At 36.1% G+C, this 24,747-nt stretch overlaps 1 protein-coding gene across 1 annotated transcript in view; it reads left to right on the top strand.

Annotated features, from left to right (window-relative positions):
• Positions 1–6,143: 6,143 nt before the first annotated feature.
• Positions 6,144–24,747, top strand: part of Smp_137280 (hypothetical protein) — a gene marked incomplete at its 5' end in the record, with an annotated part of 28,025 nt that continues 9,421 nt past the window's right edge. Inside the window, 8 exons of the mRNA XM_018792601.1 lie at positions 6,144–6,162; positions 9,363–9,454; positions 11,747–11,860; positions 12,956–13,054; positions 16,281–16,441; positions 17,408–17,465; positions 19,011–19,165; positions 22,144–22,235. Of these exons, the coding sequence (XP_018644178.1) occupies positions 6,144–6,162; positions 9,363–9,454; positions 11,747–11,860; positions 12,956–13,054; positions 16,281–16,441; positions 17,408–17,465; positions 19,011–19,165; positions 22,144–22,235 (790 nt within the window). The remainder of the gene's footprint in view (positions 6,163–9,362; positions 9,455–11,746; positions 11,861–12,955; positions 13,055–16,280; positions 16,442–17,407; positions 17,466–19,010; positions 19,166–22,143; positions 22,236–24,747) is intronic.

Raw genomic sequence — 24,747 nt, 5'->3', positions numbered from 1 at the left:
TCTATATGCGTCGGCTTAACGATACATTGTACAAGTCCACATTGAATAATTGATGACAGAAGGACGCTATCGAAACCCCCACCTGGAGCTGTGAGCTCTATCCAGTTTATATGGGGTGCATTAAAGTCTCCAACGATGAGACAACATTCTGCTTTACTCCAAGAACAGACGTGTTATAGGATAAAGTCGTCAGCGAGACAACACGGACTACGATATATTCCTCCTATCGTCACTAACCCGTTTCTAGACCTAATTGTACAACATACTACCTCACACGTACCACTTACATGCGCCTCCGATATGATCGAGTTAATGCGGAAGTGGTCCATAATATATAATATTATGCCTCCTCCCTTGCGACTTCTAACTCTATCACTTCTGACACAGATGTAGCCTGAAATGACTGGAGAACAGTCTATATCTACAGTGAGCCAAGTTTCGGTGATAACAATTATATCCGGATTTAAGTCGTCTACCATCAAACTTAGTTCAGACATCTTATTCCGAAGACTACGAGCATTCGTATAACACACATTTAGGGTGTTTTTGGAGACATGCGTTCTACCCACACAGGTCTCGGAAGCATTGGCTTCCAAGACCTGACTGCCCGAAAACCCTTAATCGTAAGGTTCGCTTCACCGTTTAGCCTTCGAGTTTTTAACTCTGTTAGGGCATTCTTCCACTTGATCCGATCCTCAAGTGGCCAGTCAGGTCGAATACGAATGTTTGAGTCACGAGTTTTGCGTGCGTTATTTAGTAATACGTCCCTTTCCTCAAAATTTCCGAGTACTAATTTAAGGATCCTTCTCTGTTGGGTTTCGCCTCCAACATACTTACCGAGTCTGATGACTTTCGAGATATGTACCCCTGGGACCTCCTCTGGCAGTATATTTCTGATGAGAGATCCCACTAACTGCAGGTCGTGGGCATGTCTCTTAGAGGGATCGGTGTCTTTCGATTCTGCCAAGTTCCAGATGATTACACTAGGCACCTGTTTAACTTCCTTAAAAGTCGTGTTCACGGCCTTTGACCGTGATGTCAGATCCTGCCGGTTAGCTACCGGCTTCTTACTGTTAACTTTCTTTATAACAGTGTCATGTGGGTCGAGCGAGTTACTCCCAAGAACATTTGGTGAAGTTAGACTATTTCCATCCACAACAGTATTAAATATTTTCTTACATTTGGACTTGAGCGGAGTTGCCTGATGCTCAGGACGTGAGTCCAACGATGACTTATCGACTATACGCGCGCTTTCTTTGGGTATTTTTCCGTCTCTTTTGCGTTTCCGCGTAATCCATTTACCACTATTCTCAGCATCCAGATTGGAACTATTCTGGACGATAATGGTTCTAGCCGGGTCCTCAGTCGCTGCTAAAGCGACTGGTCCCTCAATACTTAATGGCATGGCTTTCATTGGTTGTATCGGAGTACAAATTTTTGCTTCATGTTGCGAAATTGGGTGTCTGGTACCTGCCATGGCAGCATTTACGACACTGATACAATCTTCATTATCAGTATCTATGTTGCCTGCACGGCCTACTTCGACCTTTTTAGCTAACGCTAGAAGGCTGATGGCTTCCTGAATGAGTAATGTCTTACTTGAGCAACAAAACATACAGAGCCAATGAGAATTTGGTTTCGAGCACCTTTTATAGGCAGCAGGGCTTAAGCGGGTGCACATTTTATGAAACCACTTCTTACAATCGTCACATTGCATCCCTTCTTCCACGGGGAATAAGCAATATGGCTGTCCACACTTGTGTACAGAGCCGACCATCTTAGAATAAAATGATAGGCAAGGTAGATATGTAAGATAAATCACAACCTTATCAAATAAACAAGCCGCAATCGACCAAGAATGCTTTGATGCAGTTAATACACAAAAGCAGGATCAAAACACACAAATACAATGTCACGTTAACTGAAATAAATTCAATTAAAGTGTAAACGGTAGTTTTGATACGTAATTTACGATCAAAACAGTGAATTAAGCTCAACGTGAAACAATACCACTGTCCTTTTAAATAGCGCGCGTGAACTTGTACTGTTCCAATATGGCACTTTGACATATCAATCCGTCCTCTTGTTATCTTTCTCTCATATCTGAGCAACTTATGGCCAACAAACGTCGTATTGAACGGGGTTTTGGTGAACAAAAACGCAGGCCCCACGCACTCGAACCTCTGCCCTCCTGAATGCTGGACCGTGTGCCTAGCCATTAGACCACATCAAACCACGGGGGAATGACTGCAATTTTTCCTTTTATCGACTAATCATTCATAATACTAATGAGTAGTAGGACTTACACACTTCTGAGGTGCAAACCAATTCGTTACTTGGATGAATTGACGAAATATTGCTTCAATATATCATGCATACCTAAATCAAACCAGAACAGGGTATTTGACACAACTGTACTTGATCCGCATACTCCACACAATTTTGTTTTTGCTTCTTAATCGTATATTCGTTTCCGTTTTGTGGATTATTCTGATACACCCTTGGTTACGCACCTAGTTGTAAAAGGCGGTCATCACCGGCTCAAGGTCATGCATTTGATCGATTTTGTTAAAGAGTCCAACTTCTAGCAAGTTCACCCTTTTACATATATGCATTACAAAGAGTTTTTTTGTTGTTTTCATGGTTCTTCGTGCACAAGATATCTACACTATGTCTATTTCCTTCCAGAATACCAATCCGTTCTGGAGGCCAAGCACTTACATGAACCGAACAATTATCAATCGCATTTATGTATTTCCATTTTGTATCTTATTATTTTATGCAGGCAGTGGAGCAGTTCTTCAGGTTTGCTTGATTTTCACCATTACCTTTGAAGTAGACTCTTCTTTACTTTTTACTTGAGGGCGACTCAAGAGGCAGGTGAGTAAACACCTGATAGCCGGTCTGAGCATGGAAAAATCGTACCTCACCAACATAGTGTTGGGTAGCCCGCTCGCGGCACTTCCTCAGATATTCTTATTCCACATTCTCACACTTTCTCTTGAAAGCACGCAGCAAACCGTCAGCGATAGTTGTAGAAAAGATCACATGCTACAAAATAAGATGACAAGCTAGTAAATGAAGAGACATCCATGGACTATCGTTGAAAGCGTTAGTCGTAACTGATTGTAAGTCAAATAGTGAGCGAGTTGATAATTTCGCCTTGGGATGAGAAATAGAACTAAGGTGTTTTCGATAGATAGGTTAATCGAACCGACGTTCCTACGGAAGTCGATTCTAGGGGGAAGCTAATGTAACAGCTCAGGTTGGTTGGTTAAGAGTTGACCCCAAACAACCAAGCATATGCTAAAACAGTATTGTTCAAGTATTCATTCACTTCCTTACTTTTTGTAAGCGTTATATTCCCTATTATCTTATATTGAATGTTGAGAGCCTTTGTTTGTCTGAACAGATAATCCCACGCTCCACTGTGACTGCGCGAAGATCGAAATAAAGACCTATTCACTACTTCTCTGGTTTCTTCTATCAATAGCACGAAGGTTACCTATAGGCACGAAATATCATTACAGAAAAATCCACTGTGTAAACAAATAACATCTGATGCGACTCCATGAGTACTGTAATCAGATTTTAACCCACTTATAACTTGTTCCTCATATTTGATTAGGATTTCACTAGAAATGAATGAACCATTAAGACAAACCACATTTAATAAAGTAACATCCAAGTTCTGATCAGGATTTGGTGCACTCAATATATCTCTCACATATTTGTAAATAATTTCATTAGAAATAGAAGAATCATGAGAACAACGCATATCTGGTAAAATAATAGCATGAATCTGACCGAAGTATGATACATTTGAAAAACATTCAACCTAATAGGATAGGAATTATAAAGTTTAGCATCAATTGCAGTGAAATAAACAGGAGTATTACAAACTGAATGAATGTGTCCGATTTTACCACATTTAAAGCACTTAGAATTACGAAATATACGTGAATTACATGAGTGAAATTTGCCACAGAACAAAAATTTAGCAAACTTGTACTCTTCATCGTGGTCTGATTTGCAACTCCTCAGCTAATCGTTATCTGCATAACTTTGAGTACGTATTGGATTGGGATGTAGCAGTAATGTAGTGGAATTTTAGATATCCTGACGAATCATTCTATGAATTTTCGCTCTCTCATGACATTCAAAAATGGTGCACTTTACATGATTTAATAGTAGTTCCTTAAGAGATGCATTAGGGAGTGAAATCGGCTTTTCTGAAAATACTAAAGTTTTCGATAAACTGTAGGCTTCTTTTCTGATGAATGTAAGGAAATGAGCCACAGCATTAACATCCTCAACATCTCCACTGATCATAGTCCAGATTTCGGACCTTTCCATATAATCCTCGGAAGCATCTAAATTTGAATGAATGTCCGAATGTTCCATCACAGAATCCTGCCCGCAACGCGAATGTGATGGTTAGAAGTATTTGAATTATTGTACGACCTAGGAATTCCTGAAATAATGCAATTCACAGTAAATAGATAAAGGTCAACATGTGGCGGACCAAAAAATATAGTCACTCAAAAATAGCAATACAGTTACTACGCCCAAATGTTAATGTTATAATATATCAATTATAACGTATAAACTCGAATAAAAGTCAAAAGAAGTAACTTAAATGGCAGGCGTGTGCGTGTTGGAATTGCGTTTGGTACCACGCCCCACAATTATAGATAATTAATAATTCCAGTGACGTTGTTATGGTTCCAGTAATATTTCCAGACACAGAGTATGATAGAAATGTAGATGCAGTCTACAAATACAGATGATAGATATTTCAGAGTCCAGTTATCATAACCACAATCAACGGAGAACAATAGACGTGTGTATAGTGATGCATTTACAAGCAGTTAAAAACGTGTGTCATGCTATGAGTGTTACACAAAGGAAGATAGTGCGTTCAAGTTCTTAAACAACATGTGCAATCATTTTGTGGTAAATGTAAAAGCTGTGAAAATTAACAAAATAAATGCAAATAAGATCGGAAACTATTTACAAATAAGTTTGTCGTGCCTGTCTTCACAAACACAAGTGAACATATTTTATTCGGAATTCGAAATCACGCAAATATCAGGTACAAAGGAATCATTGGTTCATACAAACAACACAACAGTAAAGAAAACTATGAGGCCCCGAACAAGTTATTCGTCATCTGACTAACTACTTTTCCATAGGATCATCAACGGATGAAATTCATTAACTCAACATGTGACTGAAACTCCATCTATCGACGCTTTCGAAAGAAGGTTGAATCAATTGAGAGACTACCACTTCTAGGACTAACACAGGCGATCTAGCCTCCTGGTTTTTCAAGATTGATACTGACGCTGAAAATTTTCGTTACAAATGACCTTGTGACCATAGTAATAAATAAGCGAGGAAATTTAAGTGTTTACAGTTGTGACTTTTTTGAAACCTCATATCATCAAATTTTAATTCCCACTATCAGATACCTCAATATCACACATTTTCTTGTTTGTAATCATTATCGATTTTGTTCGTTTTTTAAGTGTAAGTGTACAATGTTTAATTAATGAGTTGTCCCAAAGTTCCAACATTGGGACAAAATCGATCAGTTTCGAATTGATTATGGAGCAACACGTTTAAAAACTTTGCGTTGACTTTGGCTAACTGCAACAACCAAAGCAAAAGTTTGCCATGATCCGGAATTTTTTTCCGAAACTCACCCAAAATTTCCTTAGGCTATGATTTTCTCCCTAAAATTTACTCATAATCCAGCCAAAAAATTTCACATGCTCTGAAAAAATACCATGAGCTTCCAATAATCAATTTTTGAACGTCTACCGGCTCCGCGTTTTCCCTATAACTTATCCAAAATTTTCACTCACATTTATGAAATGATATGGATAATAAATACGAGATCCCTAAATTTTCACCCGTTCTTGAAACTTCCTGCATTCCTCAGGTCGAAGATTTACGCGAAAGACTTTGACCGGCTTTATGGACCGATGTAAGAATTTAAACACATTTATTCATGAGCAGGAAATAAAGCACTTTTTCTAACAACATCCATCAGAAAGATGCTGAATTGCTTACTCATTACTAGTCAATTTAACTTGTAACGCATTTATCGTTTGATGCTACCTTCCAAACTTTATCTTATGGAACTGACCGATATCGGTAAGTCATTAAACCTAGTCCAAGTAGTCTTTCTTCTAAGCGCTTTCCATATCTTACATCCTGGCTGTAACCTAACATCAAAACACATCCGTTCTATAAATTAAATCGTGTATTATAGTAAATGAAAAAAAGTACAGGTCATAAGTTCTTCGGCACATTAACATGTGCCAATTGTTGAGACGTTTCCATAGGATGCGCATAACTGTCCATTCAGTAACCAATTACGTGGCACGACATGAAACTGTCTTTTCTTGATGTTCTGAATGATGGCGAAGAATTCATCCATATTCTGAAATGGTCACAGACACAAATTATGAACGTTTGTCAACAACATACGTAGTTACAGATTGAAAAGTAAACTGTCAGTATCTACACGAGTCACTAATATCTTAACTAAATATAGTGGATAGCTGCATGAAAGTTATGTCACTAAGGTTACTTAAAAGTGTGTCAACTTAGTACTGTGGCTTCGTAAACTTATGTAGAGATTGAAGCACACTGACAAAGTATTTCTGTCATAGAATCGCACACACACTATGGACTAAATCTAAAATATTGGCAAATACTTATGTCATTTGGATTGAAAGAATCTATGAGGTAGTCACAGGGGTCTCTATCTGATCTAAAATTTGATTATATTCTAGTGGTGATTCCAAGCTTTCTCATAACCATTATCACAGTCTTAGGCCCAGGGAACGAGTGTTTAGAGTCCCTGAAAGTTACAATCTTTCAAAAAATCATAGCAGAAGGAAGAGTGTGTAAAATTAGGTCTTACGTCAGTCCAAAACAACCTTTGGAAGTCATATTCACCAACATATCACTGTGAAGCTTGTTTTGCCCCAACAAATCCATAACGAACTGATTATCAGATATTGTTCACGTACAATTCAAAGGAAAAGTCAGAGAAGGAATCTAAACAGTCTTGTTGAAATACATCTTCCACGATGTGCTTTAAACTGTGAACACTGAAAACATGGTTTTCACTACCATAACAGTTTTCATATTTCATTAAGAAATTATTTATTTCCTCTACTCCAATAATTTGAATGATGTATTATATGAATTGATTTTGGAGAAACAAGTGTTTGTCATGATAGGATTAGCAGTTTAATTTCACAATCAATCAGCCAATGCAAACAACCTTTTTTCTCCCCTACAGTTAATATAGTTGCACAGTGTCTTTTTTATTAAGCAACACACTTATAGCGTCCCGATGACCAAAGTATATACCACATACTAGTTCACTTCTGCGAAAGTATTCGGTGTATTTGTTCATGAAAAAGTTGGTTAACGATGCATAAAGAGGCTGGCGCAGTTCCTTATTCTTTTATACATTGAATTATGTGCAGCTGCTATGGAACTTAGCGACTTTCCATTTTCGTTGATATATAACAAAATATTTTCAAAGAATCCCCGAAATGTAAAAGACATTCACTTGGCCTATGAGTTGTTAGCACAATGAACAAAACCGACTATAATCTTACTTACTTACGCCTATTGCCCCTTAAGGAGGAGCATAGGAAGCCACCAGCATTCTCCATCCAACTCTGTCCTGGGCAGTCCTTTTCAGTTCGTATTCATCCCTTTCATGTCTGCTTCCAACTCCCGACGCAGTGTGTTCTTCGGCCTTCCTCTTTTCCGTTTCCCTTCAGGATTCCAAGCTAGCGTTCGTTTCGTAATGCAGTTTGATGATTCCTGTAATGTACATTCTATCCACTTCTAACATCGTTTCCTAAATTCTTTCTCAGCTGGAAGCTGGTTTGTTCTCTCCCACAGTAGGCTGTTGCTGATGGTATCCGGTCAACGGACATTTAACATCTTGCGTAGACTATAGTCTTACCAGACAAAAATATTTTTGTGTTAAATGCTTATAGTAGTATACCTAAAATATTCACCAACATCTGGAAAGTTTACTCAGTATATTTATCCAAACATCTGTATTATCGGTGACTCACAATATTTTTAAAGTGCATTTAAACATATGTAAATAAATACTTACGTCATGCATATCACTTAAATAAAAAAATTACGGCATATCAAGGATCACATTTACGCCGTATAATTTTGTATAGAGTTTCGAAAAATTGAAGTCCCTTGCTGCAAGTCCTTGGGATTCAAAGTGTAAACTGTTGAAAACATCTGAAATTGTTACCTGATTTGTCATGCTAAGAATAATAAACCAGAAAATCATTTGTGAATTGGTTCGATCCCTTTGATAAGTTTCGAAGCATGGGCTGTGATTTAGTGGAGCTTTATAAGATTTAAGGAGCCTGCATCTCATAGCAAAGTTCTCATCCTATGGAGTTATTTGCTATCATGTGAGGTAACGGTTTATAGTTATACCAATCTCTTAAAAACGCTCTACTTTCTCACTGCTTTCTACTCTTGTTTCCCCACTATTGAGTGCTGTAAGTTTCGTTTAATTATTCATAATGAGAGCTGTACCTGATTACTAGCCATTTTCATGTTTTTGTTTGTTTTATTGCCCTTTAGATTGACGGGCTGGTCGAGTTGTTTGGTTTTTTCAGACATACAAAAACCATTCTTCTCTCACTCGCACCTAGAAGGCAATTGCAAAGAAAATAACAACTCGACGCCATATGAAAATGAGTATCACCTTGTTAGGTTTTAAAACTTTGTTAACGGAGGAGCTAGGTGACAGTTTAGGAGAAGATTTAAGACAAGTGGTGGTTAGATAGCTCGTTATTTTAAACGAAAGAGTGAAATGACCTTTTAGATTTCGAAAACTACGCAAGAACTTGAAAAAATAAAACAGGAAGTCATTTGTTCATTTGAAGATTCAGTATGTTCTCACTCACCTTTCTCAATGTACTAAGAAGTCATTCTTTTTGGATGGGACACAATGGTCTAATATAATCAAAACTTTTGCGAAGATTGTAAAAGAATTATTCTCAGAACCCGGAATAGAAATAAATACGTCAGCATTTTCATTACAACAGGAAAGTATTCGAAAGGGTATTTCCAAAATTTACTAAGTTTCTGGAAGCTTTTAGGGAAATAGTGTACATGTACAATAAAGAGCTATGCTCTAATAATCAGGAGTACAGGTAATATAGACCACTTCAAGTGAAAATTTCTAACTCTAATATACATTCCAGTAATACAAACAATGGACTATCTTTAGAAGGTATCCCAATTTCAGATTAAGAAACATATATATCAATCATGAATTATTGTAGAAATTCAAAGAAGCCCTTCCCAGTTTGAAATCAATAACTTCACTGATTTGTCAAAAAATGTTTGCACTGACTCCGAATGTGAAAATTCGAAAGTGAGTTTTATTTTTGTATGAATATCATAGCTCTACTCATCGTATAGAAAGTAGGCTCATGAATAATTAACGATTGTTTGTTTTGTACGTAAAGAAAACTAAATATTTATAAGGACCAATGTATACATGAATAACTGAAAAGAAAAAACGGAATACATTAGGGAAATAGAGTAATAATTTCATTACCTATCATTAACATTAATAAATATTAACGGAACACAGGACCGGATAGACAGATATGAAGACACAAACAGTGGAATGAGATTTGTAATTGTTAATGCTGACTCATTGCAATCAAATGTAACAGATTTCAGAAGATACACGATTACTTGCATAAAATAATCAAATGTTACAGTATAACTACATAAGTCCAACAGATGATTCAATCATAGAAATACTAATATACGAAGACATTAAATATCTCTAAACGAGAAAGCAGGGAGATCTCTCGTGAGATCTCAACTTGTGCCAAGGAACACTTAAGTTGCACAAAACGCCTCCAAATGATCCTATAAATTGGGAAATTTACAAGTTAAATCTGCAATAGCAGTACATGCTATTTTCAGTAATCACCAAATTGATATTAAAGATATCAAACCAATTCTGAAAGGTTTCCCAAACTATAAAGAGAGGAGAGTAGCCGAAGTGTTCCGCATAATGCTAAATACCTCTGCCTTCAATAAGAAAGAAGGCCTGAATATTTATCTAGCCTGGACTGTTTACCCAAACAACCATATTTGACCTTATTTGAGATGTGCTATAACCAAGTAGTGGAGTTGAAATTGCGTGTATGTTTGTGTGTGTAGATTGTCTGGGACATAAATAAGTCATAGTGATGAAGGGGAGCCTTCGTAGTTATTACAAAGAATGAAGTTTGCAATAGATTAACATTACTAATTTTCATCCAGTCTGTTCAATTGTAAGCCACCCACCTTCGTGAAAACTAGTTGTGCCTGATTTATTCTACTGGTTGCAATTGTCTTTATTTAGAATATTACAAGTTGCTTGTATGGTAAAGTAGTAATTATTGGTGCTGATCAAAGTAGGTATTTCAGTAGTTGTACAGTTGGAATTTGTAACATATACTTATGCTAATTCAAAGGTTGAACTTCCCACTCTGTCAAAGTGATTACATGCAACTGGGCAAAGAAAAATGAGATATATTTAAGTTTTGGTCAATACTGGTCAAGAGAATCTGGGGTATCTTATAAAGGTATGAAATTTAAGGATTTCGTTTAGAGCCAATACTTTGATTTTCTTATTCTAAGAAATAGTGAATAGGATCTAATTCAGTGTTGAAAGTGCATAACTATTCGATATTATTTAATTAGTAAGTCAGTTTTAAATCATGTGTTCTCATTGCTTATAATGAGTGGCAGCAATCCGAACTTTCATACTAACTTACGTCTGGTACACTACTTAAAACCTAATCATCTTGATTACCAAATTCTAACCTTTTGAATTCTTCATGTCCCTATCCTTTTTCTCTTTCTAAATTTATTTCACTGTATTATACTCCTTCAATAACATCTTCAAACCCTAATCTTTCACATAATGCTTATACTCTTACTACTTCTCTCACTATGGGATTTGAATCGACAACTACATCTTTGTGTTAATGTGGTATGGCAACTCGAACTGATGTATGTACGTACGAAGTTCTACGTTGTGACTGACTGACTGAATCATCTCGATATGACAATGTAGGACTGATTGCTAGGGAAAAGAAGTACATTTTATTAAAAACACCATATACTTTGTTCTCTAAATGATGGTTAAGGTAATAATTTGGTTATGTTGTTTGACGGACTGTTTTTTACTATTTGTATGTCTTTTAACATATATTTTTACTGGAAATAATGCTGTGATTGCTTTACTGTCTTAAGTTGTAAGGTTAGTAGATCGGTTGCCCAGTATTTTTGTGAAGATACAGTTTTAAAACTGTTAACCCATGGGACCGATAATATTTGTTTTGACAAGACGTTCCAGTCGTTGACCGTCCTACAGGAGACGCAATTGAAGTTTATTCAACCGTAGATTTCAGACTTCTCTGTGTTAGTCTTTAATATATTTAATTCTTAAAAAAAGCTAAAAACTAAAATCTCTGTGAAACTTAAGTCACTGGCATCATTGTTAGTTGAATACCGCTGACTCCAATTTTTTAAGGTTAATTTAAAAGAAAAGAGTTACCAATAAATTACGTCTTGGATTTTCACTTTACTAACAAATTCAATTTCGCAAAGTTAGTGATTTACTTATCAAAAAACTACTAAATAATGTTTTATATTTCAGGTCGATGTATTACGTAATCTATCTGATGAAATACTTTTAAATCAACTTCAAGCCAAACCTATCCTTAGTATATCTCAGCAGCCAAGTTTCTTAGTGAAGTCTTTTGAAAATACGGTAAACAAATAATTGTGAATTTATAATTATATTGAACTATAAGTTATCTGTTTAGATGATAACATTTTCTAGACTTGGTTAGTTTTATGAAATAATTTTAAATAAGTACATTAACCTTATAAAGGCTCTCTACTCGAACACAAATGGTCGAGTTAGAGCTTATAGCGAACTGTCATCTGAATTGATTACTTCAAGTGGTGTTCGTCAGGGCTGTCCAATCTCTCCATTCTTGTTTAACTTTATCGTTGACATGCTTTTAGAGATAACACTTTCATCATCTAAATCTCCATGAGTTGAACTTTTACCGGGAGACTCACTTGTTGACTTAGAATACGCCGATGACATGGTTTTATTTGGTGAAGACGCTGACAAAATGCAGATTCTTCTGACCACTATCAGCAACTACGCAGGCATGTTCGGGATGCGATTCTCTCCCTCAAAGTGCAAAATGTTGCTTCAGGATTGGGTTGCATCGACATCTGAACTAATGATAGGGAGTGAAGTAGTTGAGCGTGTTGACAGCTTCACTTATCTTGGGAGTCTCATCAGCCCTTGTGGTCTGGTGTGTGACGAGATCTCAGCACGGATACAGAAGGCTCGTCTAGCTTTCGCCAACTTGCGTCATTTATAGCGTAGGCGAGATATCCATCTAGCAACAAAAGGACGGGTTTACTGTGCAGCAGTTTGTTCCGTCCTACTTTATGGCAGTAAAACATGGCCGATAAGAGTAGAGGATATTCGTAGGCTACTAGTATTAGATCATAGGTGTCTTCGAAGCATTGCTCGTATATCCTTACCACCGAGTAAGTAATGAAGTTGTTAGGAAACGGGTACAAGGTAAGGATGGCAAATCGACTGATGATGTAATGAAAGTTTATCATTTGAGATGGCTGGGATGCGTGTTACGTATGCCCAACCACCGACTGCCCCGATGTGCAGTGTTTTATGGTGGTGAAATAGTTTTACGGTGCTCCCAGAATTTCAGGACGTTGTAACAGGAACCATTTACCCTCTCTTCAATATTTTACATATGATTTGATAAAATTTAATTGGATGTTACATCTTGACAAATAAAAAAATTACGATTTCTTTTAGGTTATGCTAACACCTGATGTGAGACCTACTGACAGACGCTGTGTCTCCGAAAATTTACTACAAACAATGGGTCCATTTTGGAATGAATATGCAAAAGAAGTAAGTTACTTCTTATATATTCAGTGGTTGAATGACTGACTATCTATATTAGTGGACATATACATGAGTAAATGTTTGGCACTGTCATTGTCATTTGTAATAAATCAACTCAATAATAGGTTATTTTTAGATAATTCAAAGTCATTAGGTAGTTACTAGAGTCCAGTATTCAATTGTGTTGACCAAGTTTACATTTGATTGTAATTTCATATTTAACATATAAATTATCGAAATAATTTACACATTGTGCCGAAAGCATTAATCTTATTGTGAGGTTCTACTCTTTAAAGTATATTCAAGACTTTACTTGACAAGACGAATGGCAAAAGTATCTACAATAAGTAAAACACTGTGGTTTCTGAAGATCAGTGATAAATGAAAGAAGAAATGTGAATAAATTCATTTTTGTGTATATGAACAGTTAATAGTAACAATATTTAATGTATTCGTATTAAGATAAATTTAATGGAGGTATTCGGCGATAGATTTTGATCCAGTGGTTGAGGTAGCTTCTGCAATATTATTAAACTTAACAAAGTAGGTACTCCCATAATAATGTAGTTACATAATTTTTTTTTGGCTCATATAATCTGATTTCCTTTGTGTTTTGATCAGTAATTAGTGATCACTTCAAATGTTCTACGGATACATACATATATAAGCGTAAATAGTACGAACTAATGTTACTATATGGAATGAAGTGGTCATGATTGTTGGCCACTTCACTCATCTTGGAAATTTTTGAAACGTTATTGTATTTGTAGTTGACGAAATCTTGAAAGGAGTGCAAAAGATCCATTTCATTTGTGTCAACTCGTTCCATTTTTGAAATAAGTGAAATATTCACCGTCATATCGATTGAAAAATATACTGAACAATAGTTCGTCCTGTATTGCTGTATTGTTGGGAAACACGACTTATTAAAAAAATTTTGAGATATTCGATCACGATTATTTTTGATGTACTGTTAGTTTATTCTGTCGTTGTGTTGATGGACAGCTTTAACAGACACTGATCGATTACATGTAGTTAGTGATCCATGATTCATTACTCGGTGAATGCTTTAATATGATCAATAAATTTTTTATATAGTTAAGATCATGAGTCAATTGAAGCTAGACCACCAGGAAAAACCTGGAAGCACAGGACGGCCGTTTCGTCCTATTGTGGGACTCCTCAGCAGTGCGCATCAACGATCCCGCCTCGCGAGATTCGAACCCAGGAGCTACCAGTCTCACGCCAGAGCACTTAACCGATAAACCACTGAGCGGGCCGGCATCCAACGGTGTTAATGTCTAACCTCAACCAATCCACGAAATTGCACGACCAACTTCCATTGTACTGAGGTGGATACCTGTCTCTACCTGAGATAGATTAGCCCCACTGGCCACGACTTCCAGGTTTTCCACGGTGGTCTAGCTTCAATTTATTCATGATCTTAACTATATAAAATCACTAAAATCTCCACAAACCCCCCTTGTGATAATAAATTTTTTGTTTTTTTTTCGAAAATTAATATTGAGGTTGACGAAGAAACTAACATTCAATTGGATAGAAATCTGCCTATTATTGATGAAAATGATGAAATCTTTACTTATCTTATTAATACAATCGCAAAAGATTTCAATGAGATGAAATTTACCAGTGTAAGTTACAACAAATATGATGCCTCACACTTGTATAGCTTTCATTCGTACTTTCATTGCATATGTAATAACTGTTGAAAATGTATTAGTTCTCGAGTTTGGATATGTACCACCAAAGTATGGATTTACAAATGTTACTTCAGGTCGCGTAAATATATTATTTTACTGACTTATGGTTCCAAAATCGTAATGCATAGGGTAGAGGAACTCATCCATATGGCTCCATAATAGTTGGTCTCTGGAGACATGATAAGGTCACAAAAACCCTATCAGCCACGACCACATAGTTTCATTATTGTTTGAGTGTACTCCAGTTGTGTAAGTTTATCATTTTTTATTATGGATATGTCCCTACAATACTCATACCACTCAACAGCCGAAACTTCAGTAACATCTGCGATTATTGCAGCCAATGATACTGATGCTCTTATTATACAGTTCGTGGCAATCATTATAATATGCCTTAGTCTCAATCTGGATCGAGTGATGAAGGTTCCTATTCTAGTAAATGTCTTCCTTCAACATATATTACATCGGAGGACAACATCATGGTAGTCTGCACATAGTCTACAAGTCATTTACTTACCGCAATCACAAATACAGGAACTTCTTAGTAGTCCCATTTATTGTAGCCGCTTAATCGTCAAGTCTTCTCTAAAATCCTCTGTGAACCGATCGTACATGAGCATCAGGTACTGAAATTGGCGCCGTGACCTTGAGATCCCTGTTACAAAAACTGTCACAATAAAGCAAACGTTCGACAGATATACCAGGGTGGAAAAAATATATCAGAAGATAACAGACGAGTCACATTGGGCGGTCAGAATTTATTAGAAATGAAAAGGGTTACTGAAAATAGTAATTAATGTGGAGGAATGTACAAAAGGAAGTCGGAAAAGAAAGTAAAGATATAGAATAAAAAAGAGCTTAACATCGATGTCATCGAATAACATTTACTACGTACAGTCCATCAATTAAATTAGAAAACAGTGAAGTATGAGATTCCATATTGACTGTAAGATAATAAAGTGCCCGGAGCTAAATCCCAAGGTTTCAAGATTTATATTGTCTGCTTACACGTCAAAGTGCTCATTTTTGCTAAGTTACAAGTAGGGAGAAATAACTATCAACTTCTTCCTTACTTTCGATAAATCTCCAAATGATTTCAGTCAGAAATGAGAATACCTTTTTAAATATCCTTAATTATTGTTTAAGAGATATTATAGTATTCATGGGGAAGAAGAAACTAACAAAATCATTATTTTCTAGGTAATGAAGCAATTGTTTTCCGCATGATCTTTCTACATATGATTTTCATATGTTTATCTTACCCAAAGTCACTTGTAGCAACTATACATCATTGTTTGGTGAAGCTACCGATCATAAAGCTTCCAAACAAACATCTTTGAAAGTTCTACAATCAACGAGTTCAGCTCATGATATACCACTGTCTTAAAAAAAACAACCAATTTTGTTAAACGCAAATAAATAGAACTGAAGTACTTTAACTTACTCTCAATCAATTTTGATGATGTTATTTTTTTTCTTATTTATATAAACATCACTACATACAAATTAAGGATACTGAAAATTTGAAATCCTTTGATATACCGGTTCCTGATGAAATAGACATGAAGCCAATTTATGAAACAGCTTGTCAGTTATTCGATAATGATTCCAAATCTGTACTTACGGACCTTAGTCAATCGTTTTTAATGGATAAATCAAAATGGATTTTACCGTAAGTGATAACAAACTTTTATTACCCGAAGGGGGTTTTGTGGAGATTTATGTAATTTTATAGATGAGATCATGAGTCAATTGAAGTTAGACTACAATGGAAAACCGGGAAACACTGCTTGACGGCCGTTTTGTCCTATTGTGGGACTCCTCAGCAGTGCGCGTCCATGACCCCGCTTTGCGAGATTCAAATCCAGGACCTACCAGTCTCAACCTCTAGACCACTGAGCCGATATCCAACGTTGTTAATGTCTAACTTCAACTAATTCACGAAATTGCGCGACCGTTTTCCATTGTACTGAGGTAAATACCTGTCTCTACCTGACATGGATTGGCTCTACTGGTCACGACTTCTCACTAGAACTCCAGGAATTACCTCATGGAGCCAGTCACTAGTCATTATCCGAAGGGGTTTTGTGGAGATTTTGGTAATTTTATAGATTAAATCATGAGTCTATTGAAGCCAGACCACCATGGAAACCTGGAAGCACTAGACGGCGCGAGACTGTTAGGTCTTGGGTTCGAATCGCGCAAGGCGGGATCACGGATGCGTACTGCTGAGGAGTCCCACAATAGAACGAAACGGCCATCAAGTAGTGCTTCCAGGTCTTCCATGGTGGTCTAACTTCAGTTGACTCATGATCTTATCTGTAAAACTTTTATTAGCTAATTCGATCTGGAAAAACATTCAACTTTCAGAATTTTCCAGTACAAACTTCATTCATATGTATGCCTAAAATTTAGAGACTTCCTAAGAGTTAATACTCTTGAGGTTACAATGTAGGTTCTCTCTCAATAAGCTGAAAGTTCTTTCTTAACTATCTGATCAAACAGTCGGTGGAAGTGACCGGTAGTTCTACCCAATTAAGACCTCATACAAATGAGATAATGACTTTTGTATATAACACAATGAACATCTCAAATAAAACTACTCTCAGTAATGTTTTTTCTCTATTTTACCTAACAGAATTTTGAAGTTGCACACTGATGAAGATGAAACTATGTTTCGAAGAAAAAAAATACTGGTAATTTACAAGTTTTTAATAATAAGGGACGTTTATTACATGAATGGAATTATTACTTCAATTCTTTTAAGTATATAACATAGTTATAGTACAGTCATTATCATGTAACCAGAGTGGTTAATATTAGTGTTAGTGTATACTGTTAGAATTGTGGCTCAATAGTTGGAGTGTAAAGAATTTCTTGGCTCTTGTCATTTTGCGCCAATGATTACTGTGATAACCGAACATTCGATTCAGTATTGTGTAGTAGTGGTTGATGATGAACAGTTGTTAATCATCTTCATGATAGCGATATCCGAATCCCAACTTGACAGATTTTCAAAGACGAAACCACTACAAAAGTGATCGAATAAATTATTAAGACATTCAAACGGCTAATTTACGTAAATAATATTCAACCAAGATAATGTGGTTGATTTAATCTTCAGATAAAAGAATCGTTAATCAGAGATACAAACTAATGAATCGATGGGTACTGACATTTCTCCTGCCAAATCAACAGAACTGGTAATAACGCCAGGATATTTGGAAGGCGTTTCTCCCCCTCTGAATGTAAATTATTGCTCCAAGACAGGCCTGTGTCAACACCTGATTAAGGATAGCGAGTGAAGCAGTGGAACGCGTCGACAAATTCATTTATCTTGGAAGTCTGATCAGCCCTAATGCGTTGGTGTCTGACGAAATCTCTGCACAGATTCAGAAGGCTCGTTTGGCTTTTGCCAACTTACGTGACCTATGACGAAGGTGAAATATCCGTCTACTAATTAAAGAACGAGTATACTGCGCAGCATTTCTCTCTGTTATACTTTACGGATGCGAAACGTGGCCATTAAGAGTAGAGGATACTCATAGGTTACTAGTATTTAACCACAGGTACCTTAGAAATATTGCTCGCATCTGCTGAGATCACCGGGTAAGTAATAGTGAGGTTAGACTCAGGGTAATAAAGAATGATGGTAAATCAGTTGATGAGATCATGAATCTTCATAGACTGTGATAGTTGGGCTACGTATTACGTATGCCTGAACATCGATTACCACGACAAGCAGTGCTGACCAGTATTGGGGATGGTTGGAAGAAAGTTAGGAACGGCCAAACCAAAACGTGGCATCAGTGCTTTAAGTCACTAACTTCTAGTCTAAGCCATGTTGGTAGATGCAGACTACTTGGTTGGGGTCCGCATGACTATCGTAACCAATGGTTGGAGACTCTAGGTGACATGGCTCAGAATTGATCACAATGGCGTAGGTGTATACACTCTTTGTCTGCCCTTAAACCTTAAGATTAAAATCGCTTCATTACGTTCTTCCTTCCTATACTATGTCCGTATATACAACCTATCTTTTATATATTACCATCATTAAATTAACTACTTCTATGAATTTGATGTTCATCTTGTTGTGCTAATGAGACTGACTGTTGTTTATATAGTACATATACCATATGTAGTCTACCTTAAGTTATTTTGCTAAGTGTTCTCCATTTGTTGAAATTACCACTTGTCTTACCATTATTATTATTATTATTATTATGGATTCCCTTTAGCCAAATAGTAAACTGGATGAATTATTTATTCATGAAGTAAACAAACACAAAAAACAACAAAATGAAAAAGTTGAAAATAACTCAGTTGACAATTTTAGTGAAAAATATGAGAAAATTTTAGCAGAATTAAAAAGTGAAGAGGAAAAATTCAATAAGTAAGTAAATATCACCAGGGGGTTTTGTGGAAATTTTTGTAATTTTATAGATGAGATCATGAGTCAATTGAAACTAGACACCCATGGAAAACCTGGAAGTACTGGACGGCCGTTTCGTCCTATTGTGGGACTCCTCAGCAGCGCGCGTCAATGACCCCACTCCGCGAGATTCGAACCCAGGACCTGCCAGCCGGCTCAGCGGTCTATCGGGTAAGTGCTCTGGCGCGAGACTGGTAGGTCCTGGATTCGAGTCGCACGAGGAGGGATCATGGATGCGCACTGCTGAGGAGTCCCACAATAGGAGGAAACGGCCGTCCGTCCAGTACTTCCAGGTTTTCCATGGTGATCTAGCTTCAATCGACTCATGATTTCAACTATGAAAAAAAAATTACTAGTCAGTCTGTTTTTTGTTTTCTAATATAAACTCAGAATTGATTTATTTAGAACTGTGATAAGGTGTATAAATCAACTCAATTGATAGTTTATTGCATGTAATGAATAGTGTGTAGTGTGGGTTGCTATGTTAAGAGCACACAGCTTATTCTAGCTTTCTGATAGACTGTCGTGTGGGTTACTTATATCGACATAAGTAGTATATATATCGTAAGTGAGGAATAGAATATCTGGCAGCAGAAGATTGAGATCGAGAAGAGAAGAACAGAAATAGAAAGCGATTGGTGTGGAAATCCAGGAATAATGAAGCCTAAGACAATTAATGAACATTTTGCAAATAGAGTATCAGAGTATGGTTTTTGTATTTTATCAAGAAACTTTGTAGGTTGTCCTCACCTGCGTTCTCATTCACTACAAGAACAGTTTATTCATTCTTCTTGAGTGACACTTTGACATTGTCAATTATTCCCTTATCAGCCTTGAATGTTTTTATATGAGCGTACGTGTGTACACTTCTTATTCTACTCATTACATATCTGTAACTTATTTTAGTCTGACTATAAATATCGATCAACGCTTGATTAAATTGAGTTGGCTAACATGCCTTCTTCACCGCTTGTCGTTTTGCTTCACTCTCTTGTCTTCGCTTCGTTTCTTTGCTTGTTTGTCTGGATCAAAAGTAGTACAAAATATAAGCATTCGAAAACCTATCCTCGTATTTGTTTTATTTAGTTCCGTTATTCACTGACACGATTTCAGTCGATCATTGTATACGAGGATTGACGACATGTATATTTCAATAACAGTCATATACATGGTCTAACTGGAGTCAAATATCAGGCCACGAAACAGAAAAAGAAGTTAGCTTTTATCTATCAGATGTTTAATTACACTACACTACATGAATGCTAATGAATACAATTTGATTACTTAGAGTAGAGTAGTTGAAGTAGAGTTTAAAAATATTCCATTTTGATTCCAAGTTAAATTATTAAAACATTAAGCTATATATTCATAGGACAATTAAAAGAGATTGCTGAAGTTCTGTTTAGTAATTATTGACATTTGTTAATTCATCATATCCATGACATCCATAAACCCTATTGATACTGCAAAAATCCAAATATATCTTGCTTAACAATTTAGAAAAGAGACTTTTTCAGTTAACTCTTTTAATTCTGCATTATTCTTTTGTTTTAGTAAATCAAATATACTTGGTCATTCACTTACTGAAAAAGTTGAGATTATAATCAACATATACTCACTAGTGACTGGTTCCATGAGGTATTTCCTGGAGTTCTAGTGAGAAGCAGTGACCAGTGGAGTTCAAACTTGTCTGTTATGAGATAGTAACTCACTGAAGACATTGGTGGATGTGTTGCTCAATTTCGTGGATCGGTTGAAGTTAGACATTAACACCGTTGGATGCCGGCTCAATGGTCTAGAGGTTAAGCGCTCAAGCGTGAAACTGATAGGTCCTGGGTTCGAATCTCGCGTGACGGGATCGTGGATGCGCACTGCTGAGGAGTCGCACAGTGTGATGAAACGGCCGACCAGTGCTTCCCGGTTTTCCATGATGGTCTAGCTTCAATTGATTCATGATCTCAACTATTAAAGTTACTATAATATCCACAAAACCCCTTTTAATAATATTTTATTACTATTGAAAATTGTGTGAATTTCATTTGGTTATTTATTTATTTGCTCTGAAGAAGTGGTTTACATTGAGTCATAAAATGCCAACAATTTGAATTTCTACAAATTGAGTTATTAAAAACAATATATAATAGTTTTTATTAATAACTTTCGGCCTAATACCTAATTAGTCAAGCCTAGGCATTAATACCTATAATATCTTACAGATTATATTCATACTAATTGATCATAGTATAATAACGTTTAATGCATTCTGACTATCTATGTTTGTCTACTTTGATACATGAGATAATGTTATAATATGATGTTTTAATTACAACAGTCCAAACGATGTCGATTTGAATTGTGTGCTTTCTAATATACATATAGTTTTGAGTTTTCTTTAGTTTCTTGTGCCCCTTTCAGCCATAAGAACATGGTGAAGCCTAGTAAGCCCTTCTAGAGAAGAGTGCTACATCGAGGCATGGCACAACTACCTGGGCGGGATAGCTGTTTTTGCACTGCTTACGCAGAACCATTACATAACACTCACATTCGGTTTTTTTATTTTTATTTTTGGGTAGACTCTTTTTTTACCATCATTTTGGAACCTCAATAGTTATGCAATGACTCTTTGTAGCATTCGTAATCGTTTGCGGGTATAGGTAGAATGGTTGATTAGGCCGATCTCCACCACACATATTACCGCTCACGTTAGTACATGGGATGGTTGCCATGATCCAGGAAGCACGACGAGGACGTGTGAGTCGGATTTTGCCTCCCAGTTTCTTGTTGGTTGTCTATAACTCATTAACAATTAATCCAAACAAATATTTGTCGATTACTTCTAGCCATAAAGGATTAAATTTTTCATTCCTCAATTTTAGCCATAAACAGCGTTTTTTTAAAATTGTTTTTTCTATAAGTTGTATTGAATGTATGTTCTTTAGGTTAAAACTAAAGTCAATAATAAGTCAGTACAAGTCCAGTGAAGTGGTATTGTGGAATACAGGCAATGATATAATGGTTAATAATGGCAGTAGTAAGTAAACAGATAAGTTGTAATTTTACACAAGTGATTTTTAATATTCATTACTCAGATAATTTCTGTTTTAAAGATGAAAATATGTTGCTAAATCAGAAGAGGTTTTGTAGAGATTTCGGTATTTTCATAGTTGGATTCCGGCTCAGTGGTCTATCGGTTAAGTGCTCTGGAGCGAGACTGGTAGGTCCTGGGTTCGGATCTCGCGAGGCGGGATCGTGGATACTCTTTGCTGAGGAGTCCCGCAATAGAACGAAACGGCCGTCCAGTGCTTCCAGGTTTTCCATAGTGATCTAGCTTCAATTGACTCATGATTTCAACTATGAAATGTTGCTAAATTTTAACTTAGTAAAAATATTTTGTACTTTTTGTTCCACGTACCATTCAATAATAATTATCATAACGTTAATCAATCACCGCATAATCTTGTAAATTATGATCAATAAACTGAATGTTACCATTTTTACTTCAAACAAAAATATCTGTTTTTCTAACTTTTGTTTCCCACAAATGAAACATAACAATCCGTTGAACATTTAAGCAGAGATGGATGACAGCTGGCAGTGAAATCCAGGACGCGTGTTTCGTCCTTTTCGAGACTGGTCAGCTGGATGTACATGGATCTCAGAGTTGATGTTCACTTTTGGATTTGAACCAAGTGCAGTCAGCTTACAGTGACAGTACATTCTACACTTAGCTATTAAGTCCAGATAGCTACTGGCTATTGATATCGGGTGGATTTTAATCCATATATACTGGTTGTTTACACCTTCCCATTCATGTTTAGGACTGGTTAAAATGACCATGACTTACTAGGAATATCGAGACAATCCAAATAACATTCACTTATGTCAAAAAGTGACTAATCAATTTCAGTTCTAATCATCGATGTAAAGATCCAAACAACCAATATATATTAGTGAGTTATATAGTCAAAATGATACTATGAAATCATTATAATCGGTGGTTTGATTATAATAACAATCTGAGATTTAACTCAGAGATTACCATTAGTTCCACAGAAATACATTATTCTCCTCCACTACAATATAAATACTTACTTGGTCAAGTGTATACTCCAGGGGAATATTTTTGAATATTTTACTGACTTAATAATATGGAGATATTAGTTTAATTAGTGAAACTACTTTGTAAACTACTTGTAAGGATTTTTATTTTTCAGTTGTCGATACTTAAGACTGCATTTAATCGCCCTCAGCAGGTATCCCTGTATTGTCTGTAGCTAAGCTAAGAGTATCAAGATAAGACAAATGTAAACCCTTGTGAATAACTTTATACTCGATGAACAAGATTGTGGCTATCTTGAGTCAACAGATTAATGGAAAATACATTTGTGTTTGATGGTATAAGTGCTAGATTTGAGTTTCTGTGTGTACTTTAGCACTGGGCCGCAATTATTTCTAGTAGACGATTGGCAAACAGGCAAAAATGCTGGTTTTAGACTCTACAGCTATCCAACAAACCTTCCATAAAACGTCCATCTGTTGTTTTCTTTTAGTATATCATCTATCTCTAGTGAAAAACCGGTTACTTCAAAAAGGTTAGAATCCACTTACATTGATCAAGATGCTGCTCAAAAATTGATCTGAAATTTAGTGATACACACTTGACTGATGTGAGTTGTTACAATGAGGCAAATGTCATCAATTGTCAACGGTGAAAAACTATTTAGATGAAGACTTAATTTACTTTACATATCATGTCTTTTAGGTAAACTTTCAGAAAAATCAACTGAAAGCTGGTTTGTTAGTGAAAAATGGATCAATGTTTAATTGGTTGATTTTTTACACAAATGGCTTAAATGTTTCTGTCCTCAACAAAAAAAAAAGTTTCTCTGAATCGGCATTTTCGAGAGTCATGAATCCGTTGAAATGTACCAAGCCGTATTGAATTTGTTTGCCCTATTGCTTTCCAATCTTTAAATGTTCTTCAAATGATTTCGATCCGTAATGCAAAGTATTTACGAATATGAAACTCAATTAATTGCAACATTCTGAACTTTACCTTTTAGCATGATAACGATATACAAAATATTTCCAGGCTTCTGTGTTCTTTAGGATTTTAATAGTTGAATTCAGAAGTCAATGTGGGAGCTAGACCACCAAGGAAATTGAGTGCGTGCCCTCTTGAATATATGAGTGACAAGACCACCAGACGTTTCGCCTGGCAATCTGGTCCAAGCTTTTTCAAAGAAATATCCTTCAAACATTGGATTTACTTCAATATCATTAGCTGAGATTTTACAAATATATTCTTCCTATTTAAAAATTTCTAAACATTAAAATGTATCGAAATAGTACCCATGTTAGTGTAGAAAATAGGCTGAAATAGCATGCAAGTTGGGATTGTTCTGTATATATATATATATATATATAGGTTGGGTTTTTTTTACCGAAAATAATTAATAATACATTAAATAGGTTAGACTAGATTGCCCGGCGATACGTTGGTGATGTGAACAGCGAAACAGGAGGCCTTAACAAACTACGGG

This window comes from Schistosoma mansoni (assembly GCF_000237925.1).
Source record: "Schistosoma mansoni, WGS project CABG00000000 data, supercontig 0241, strain Puerto Rico, whole genome shotgun sequence".
Lineage (NCBI taxonomy): Eukaryota > Metazoa > Platyhelminthes > Trematoda > Strigeidida > Schistosomatidae > Schistosoma > Schistosoma mansoni.
The sequence above is the reverse complement of the archived record's forward strand: the minus strand, read 5'-3'. Positions and strand labels throughout refer to the sequence as shown.